At 36.5% G+C, this 7,450-nt stretch overlaps 1 protein-coding gene across 1 annotated transcript; it reads right to left on the reverse strand.

Annotated features, from left to right (window-relative positions):
• Positions 1–1,916: 1,916 nt before the first annotated feature.
• On the reverse strand, positions 1,917–7,025 carry tph1b (tryptophan hydroxylase 1b). Its single transcript, XM_077228703.1, has 11 exons — positions 6,841–7,025; positions 6,077–6,211; positions 5,522–5,705; positions 5,342–5,442; positions 5,141–5,208; positions 4,851–5,047; positions 4,585–4,720; positions 3,871–3,997; positions 3,671–3,766; positions 3,015–3,148; positions 1,917–2,932 (listed from the first exon to the last, which is right to left on the reverse strand). The coding sequence occupies exons 1-11, from the start codon at positions 6,928–6,930 to the stop codon at positions 2,758–2,760; spliced, it is 1,443 nt and encodes a 480-aa protein (XP_077084818.1). The 5' UTR covers positions 6,931–7,025; the 3' UTR covers positions 1,917–2,757.
• Between the last annotated feature and the right edge of the window lie 425 nt (positions 7,026–7,450).

A 7,450-nucleotide genomic window follows, 5' to 3' on the forward strand; every position in this document is an offset into this window, starting at 1 on the left:
AAAGGAACAGAAAGAGTATAGAAGTTTTGTGAACGAAGAGAATAATTCTTGATAATTTTCTGCTGCATAAAACAACAGAGATAAGAAGGCAACAACCCCAAGATAGCTTTGTAAATAATTAAGCACCAGTGCATTTTTCTTCTGGTAGACAGAGAAGGCCAACCTACTATATGGTACAAGACGCAGTGATGTGTTGAAGATTTAAAATTTGATAAACCTTAAAGCACCATGATAAACAACATCTAAGGAGGAAAGAAGATAAGAAGGTGCAAACTGATATACCACATCACCATAATCAAGGACAGGGAGAAAAGTAGCAGAGACTAATTTCTTTTTTACATTAAAAGAGAAGCAAAACTTGTTCCTGTAATAAAACCCAAGCTTGATATTCAGTTTATTCTTCATTTGAGTGATATGAGAACTAAAAGATAAGGCATCATCAACTATGATGCCTAGATATTTGTACTCTTTTACTAATTCAATCACTGTACCTTGAAAGGTCTGAAGAGATACTGAATTATTTTCAGGTTACAGCTGCAAAGAGTGGGCCAACTCCATGTTAAACCCTATGGATTAAGAATGGGATGTCATCAAAGTTCATGTGCATGAAAGGCAAACGTCCCAAAAGTTCTGGCAATATAGTGTATTTTGAATAAGTAATTACTAGTATGAATGTGTGTAGTATGAATGTAATCGACTGAATGTATGTAGTATGACGTACTGTATTCACCATGTTGTCATTATCACGTGACCTACCAGTGTCAGTTGCATTGCTTCACTGCCATTCAAAAATCCTCTCCGGTGACCTCATGAGATAGTAAAGGGGGAAATTCCAAACGGAAGTGAGCATCGCGCCCTACTCCCTTCGAAGAGCAGAGCCCTTGAAGTGGGGACTTTGGAGTGAGTACTTGCATGCCATTATGTAGCAGTTTGGAACACACTTGGCTAAGCAAGCAATGATAGACAACATAATTTGCTCATTATCTCCACCTGGGAATGTTCCCATGACAATGTAGCATGGTGTCTGTTGTTACGACAAATTTTCTTATTATTACTGTTTGCAAATGAGAAACTCCCGCACACTATCAGAACTTACATTTAAAAAACTCTTTAGAAACGTTGCTAATAAAATATTCGCTATAGGCCTATGTCTGTGAGTGCTATTTCTCTGCTCTCAACTTTAAAATTTGCCATCTCATCTTTGGAGCCTGCAAAAATGTCTTACAATGAAACTTATTTTAAAATAACATGACAAAAATGTGTGAAATATCTCACGAACAAAAAACAAAACAACTAGAATTGCTCTGTTTGTAGGTTAAAACGAACTCTGAACTCTCCAGCCATCTTTAAAATGAATCACGAGTATTCGCTGGGTCACATGACCATAAATAAATTACTTTTTGAAAAATACAATTACCCTTCGCAACAGCCTTGTGGAAGGGATCTTCGTGAAGGGATCCAGTTGTTCACTTTCATTTGCAACACCCCTATAAATGGCATCCCCTTCCCGAAGTACCTTTCGGAATTTGTCCAAATGTCCATCGTATCCACACTTTTGTGTGTGTGTGTGTGTGTGTGTGTGTGTGTGTGTGTGTGCGCGCGCGCGCGCAAACATTGCTATGGGATTTGTTACTTTAAATCTCAGGGTAAATTGATTGTGTTCCGTTGTGTTCAGAACAACATTGCCCTCTGCTGGTAAATGTGAGGGGTCATTTTTAACTTAGTGTCTGTAGAAACTAATAACAATCTTTGATGGAAAAAATAAGTGGAGATAATGATTAAAGGCCAACAAAAAAAATTCTGGGGCTTGTGAGCTACTTTGTTTCAATAATTCCACCTGAATCATTTGTGTGATTCAGATTAAGTTTGCTAATAAATTATTTGATTTGTGCATTTATCTATTTATTACATTTTGATTTTTACTTGTTCACTATAAGTATCAACTTTATTAATTAGAATTCAGTAAAACACAAATGGACATGGACAAGCAGCAAATAGGCTATAGAGTCTTCAGAACACACAACACAATATACACACCACAGCTTCACATCAGGATAATTAGAAAAAGGTGAAACATGTTGGTTATAAGGCATATTTTTATATCACAAATGCCAGTAAATAAATTATTCAGCTCATGATAAGAAATGGGTAAATTTTCTTGAAGATACAGGTCTGATGTTGGGAAAACCCTGGGAACACTGGTTGAGAGTACACAGCAAATTACGAATTTAGAGTAATCTAAGTTTTAGTTAAGAGTTTGATCACGACTATGACACAAATGTGTGAAAGTCTCAAGATGCAATGTTTGTAGGAGTGTTTTTCAAACCTTAGCTTTGTCTCTGAAGACCAGGCTTAACCATTTCTATTTTTCCTGTGTATTTACAGAGACTGAAGTCATAGTGGAGAGGAAGTTAGACTTGAATATAGTGGTCATGAGATAAAGTGGTGGCTGTTGTTTTTGCTGTGGTGGTGTTTGAATAGCATTGAAGGACTCTGAGCTTGTTGGTGTATTTGAAGAGCACTTAAAGACTCCCCTGAAAGCAGTGCTTGGATATTCAAGTGCTTTGTGGTATTTGGCAGATTATCAGTTGCAGAGGAAAGGTGCTCACAGAGACTTTAAAAGTGATTCACCTCTGCAGTCAGAGAAGGCAGATAATGAGATAATACTACGGCAGTGCTGAATGTTGAGTAACGTGCTCTGATATAAGAGAAAGATGGAATAAAAGCCTATTAAAATGAGCGAGAGTCATATTGGTTTCAGACACCAGGGTGTGCACTGAGTCGACAGAGAGCGTCTCCTACAATGTCCAGCTCGTGTCTGAGCTCCTCGACCACATCGTTGATGCTGGGCATGTCCTTCAGCACACATACGCTCTGTGTGTACGGGTTATAACGCAGGGAGAATGGACGCTGGATTGTCTTTGCAAACTCACTGTGAAGGATAAAATGTATGGTTAAAACAAAATAATAATGATATAGAAATATAACAGGTCACATACAAAAAATAGATTTACCGCATTCTAAATTTAGCTTCCTCAAAGCTCTCTGAAACAAAATAAACATCTTGAAAGGTGGTGATGAGACACTCCTGCTTACAGGTGACCATGGGCTCAAAGGGAAGGATTTTAGCAGCGCCTGAGAGAGAGTGCTTTAAAACAAAACATGTGTTTCAGTGTCATATCAGTAATGTTACAGTTTATAATATAACAAAATATTTCTATTTCAAATAAATGCTGTTCTTTTGAACTTTCTATTCATCAACAAAATTTCGAGCGATGATAATAATAATAAATATTTCTTATAAGATAAATGTACAGCAAATCAGCATATTAGAATGATTTCTGAAGGATAATTATGCACTGAAGACTGGAGTAATGATGCTGAAAAATCAGCTTTGCATCACAGGAATAAACTACATTTAAAAAAATATTAAAACAGAAAACAGTTATTTTAAATTGTAATAATATTTCACAATATTACCATTTTTACTGTATTTTTCATACAGTAATGTAGCCTCGGTGAGCAGAAGAGACTTTTGAAAACATTAAAAAATTAAATAGGGAACAACTAATATTTTCTTCATATTTATTGTTCAAATTATTAGATTAAACATAAAAAGATAATTGTTCTAATCTTTAATTCGAAAACCGATAATGCGTATCTAGTGTACCTTAAGTTCACTGATGGATGAGAGAAGTCCAGCACCGTATGCCCTGAGTGAACCCTCCTGCTTGCACAGGCCAAACTCTACCGTGAAGAAATAGCACTGCAATGGCACACACACCAACATAACAACAATCAAAACTACTGCAACAATATATTAAGGCTTTATATGCACAGCAGGACAGCAAAAGGTACTGAAATATATACTGTTGCTAATTTCTGCACAGCATCATCAGACGCCCCGAGAGAAGCCAGTCCTAATTCCTGAGAGAACTGTGCAAAACTTGGTTCAGCCAACAGAGGAACATGACCCAGCAGCTCATGACACGTGTCCCTGAAAGACATAGACATGAAGATCTCTTTAGTTTAATTCATTTATTTGTATGTGCCTATTTCACATGACACATACAAACATGAAGTGAAGCAGGAGCAAGCTATTAAATGTGGTTGAGTTGTGTTTCATCTCTGAAATAACATTGAAACAATGATAAATGGTTGTAAAAAGGTTAACAAAATCAATGATGAAATTTGAACAAGATCCTTATGTAAAGTTAGACACTAAAGCAATGCTGCGATGTATCAACATTAATTTGATATTCAAAATTTTAAAATAAAATTCAACAGGGATTTAACATGATTCATGACGTTGATTCAGCCATGAAGAAATGTTAAAATGATAGCACATGAAATGGAGCCCAAAATACAAAATATAAACTGCTTAAATCATCTGGATTTAGTTTGATTTATTGAATAAAAGGTGCCGTGTTGGTTTCTATTCCTGCATGTGTAACTTTGAATGCATCAAGTCAGACAGACAGTGTGTTGCTTCAATAATGGGTGCTTCTTCATTAAAGCCTATTTCAAAAGATTGTGTCGATAAATCGGATTGAAGAGATAAAGGGACATATGCTTTGTACTCACGGTTCAGGAGTGTACAGAGGATCTGAGCTGTGACGCACATATTGTGTACAGTGAAACACTCTGAAGGCCAGGCCAGCCAGAAAGTCTCTCGGTGACAAGTACCCAGCAACAGGGCGAATGGTGAAGCCAGTCCGCTCTGAAACACACATACACAGCCACACATCTACTTTCCCCTGCTGGTGATACAACTAAATTTAAGATACATTTTAAGGTTAAAATGTATCTTAAAAAAACTGTGTTTACGGATCATGTGTGCTCGTTCTCACCTCGCAGGAAGTTAGACACGTCCTCCAGCTGTGGTATGTTGTCCTCTCTGTAGCCGCAGTACTGGGTGAGCAGAGGCAGGTTGTGCAGGTACTCTCTACAGGCATGTGTGGGGTATAGCTTATTCAGCTCCCGAAACACTACACCCCACGTCTTCACCTCTTCCTCTGTGAACGCCACGCGTGGTATGGGATCTCCACTGCAGAGTGAGATAGAACCATGTCAATATTAAAAATATATAAAAAACCAAATGGAATGAATCCAGTAATTGTTAAAACCTTATTAAACGTACTGTTTGTAACTCATGGCAAGATCAGCAAAATATTTCCTTCTCTTACGATACACGTTGTCTTTGAATCCCTGAAATCATTTAAGAACACGCGTGTTTTCATTTTTACAGGGTCACAACTCAAATACTGAAGACATGATCAGTATGACATAAGTACTACTAATTATTAATAACCAGTGAATTTCTGAAGCAGACAATACAAACCGGATGATCCGCATCCAAATCTGAACCGTACATTAGAACACGACAGGCACTCTTATCCAGATCTGAGATCTTCTTAGGGAACCAAGGCACTTCAGCAAGATCTGAAAAAATTATTTTCGTAGTGTTACACAACTTTCTGTGCAGTACTTGTCAATCTAATGAAGGAGTAAAACACAGTACCATTTACAGGCATCCAGAACTTATCAGCTGAGTCCATGGCTATAATGCTTGTTTGTTTGCGCAGGAGCTGAACAATATCTTTCAGAGTTTCTCGATCACTGTCACAATCCACTAGTACTTCCAACTCCGAGTTACGCCGTCGGGACTTACGTGACTCGATATGCAAAAGATTTACCTGGTTGTCCTGTTTATAACAAATGAAAATAAATAGTTTTGACCACAAATTGACTGTTTGAAATATAATTAGCGTACAAATCAGAGTATACATCTATTTGGAAATGTCCTAAATGTATAATGTGTGATAACTGCAGTGAGAAGGTACTTAAATGTATAGATATATCACCAGCATTTCTTCATTCATGGACATAGTCCATACTTTCTATGATAGGGTTTGACAATTTTTGTAAATTATTGTTTTAGCTGGAATTGCTAAATCATTAGTTATTTAAACACTTACCTTTTTAAAGTGCCAGCTACTGTATGTATAACATGATTTTACTAAAGCTAATAATAACCATATAATACAGATAGATAGAATAGAAAACATTTATGTACCTGAAATAATTTTAAAGCCTTCACAAGCCCTCCAACTTCATTCTTCAGAGAGAAGACAATTGCGGCATGTTCCCTCTTGGAGGAAAGTGTCTTGTCTTTGTTCTCGTCTATCTTATGAAAAGTAGTTTTGTTCAGCTTAATAAGAGAGAGAAAGAGAGAGAGAGAGAGAGAGAGAGAGAGAGAGAGAGAGAGAGAGAGAGAGAGAGAGACTATTATATTCGGTACTCAGGTGTTTCTTCCCATTACCATGACAATCTCTCTAACATAGAGCAGATGTGTAATATCCTGCGTGAGTGAACTAATGTTTGTTTTTGACCTGCTTTTCAAATAGGAAATCGTTATTCAAAGGCAAATAACATGTAAAGAGCATTATTGTCAACAGGTTGGGTAGGATCCATAGTGCCAATAAATACTACATGACAATATAGCCTACATGACTAAACCACAGCACTATGTGGTGGACAGCAGCCAAGAATATATGGAAGTTTTTTTTAATTATTTAAATCATGATAAGTTAAGCACAAAATATATTTAATATAATATTATAAATGAAAGTTATTGCAAAGAGTTAGAATAAATATCAAAATATATATCAGCTATTTTATACCTTTCTATGAACATCAACAATTAATGATTTCATGCATCATTAATTATATTGTAACTCGTCAAGTTCTAGTAAAAGTAAAGCATTACAAGAATACATCTGTATTCAGACATTAAGCTAAGCATTTTGAGTAGGCCTACATGTAAAAAGTTGTTCTTACCTCATTGTTGAGTTGCTTCTCTTCGTAACTCTTATTGATGGAGTCAAAAGACCGTCCTCGACGCGGTCCGTCAAGCTTGTTGGCGAGCATGAATGAGTGCTATTGATTTTTTAGTAGAATATGGAGAGGTGCGTGGATCAGGCAGACGCTGCTATCAGTCTGGTAATGATGTTTTCTCTTTGGATTTATAAAGAGATCCGGCGGAGGAGGAGGGGGAGGAGCGCAACCAGACCGACCATAAGATTTCTGAATTTTTAAAAAGGTTCAGCAAGTGAAAACTATTTAACCGTTAGATCGTTATGAAACAATTAAAAATTAATAGCCTAATAATAATAATTATAATAATGTTATTGATATATAAGCGCAACATGGGAGAAAGGTGCTTGTCACATTGTTTTGTTTACACCGGTGACTATTGACGTTTTGTCCAGTAGCTAGCCTAATTTTGACAGTAACGTAGCCTACTTAAAAGTTTCCTGTCTGAATGTAGCCTAAGTTTGTTTTTATTGTGTTACATTGTTTTTCCAACATCTACTCCATATAATGACGATGGTGGAAATGTGTTCATTAATGTAGCCTTGTGTAAGGTTGCTTTGAACTAAATGTAAAA

The sequence above is a fragment of the Siphateles boraxobius genome, unplaced genomic scaffold (assembly GCF_051911475.1).
Source record: "Siphateles boraxobius isolate OS27281-9 unplaced genomic scaffold, OSU_SipBor_1 130, whole genome shotgun sequence".
In the NCBI taxonomy this organism is placed as follows: Eukaryota; Metazoa; Chordata; class Actinopteri; order Cypriniformes; family Leuciscidae; genus Siphateles; species Siphateles boraxobius.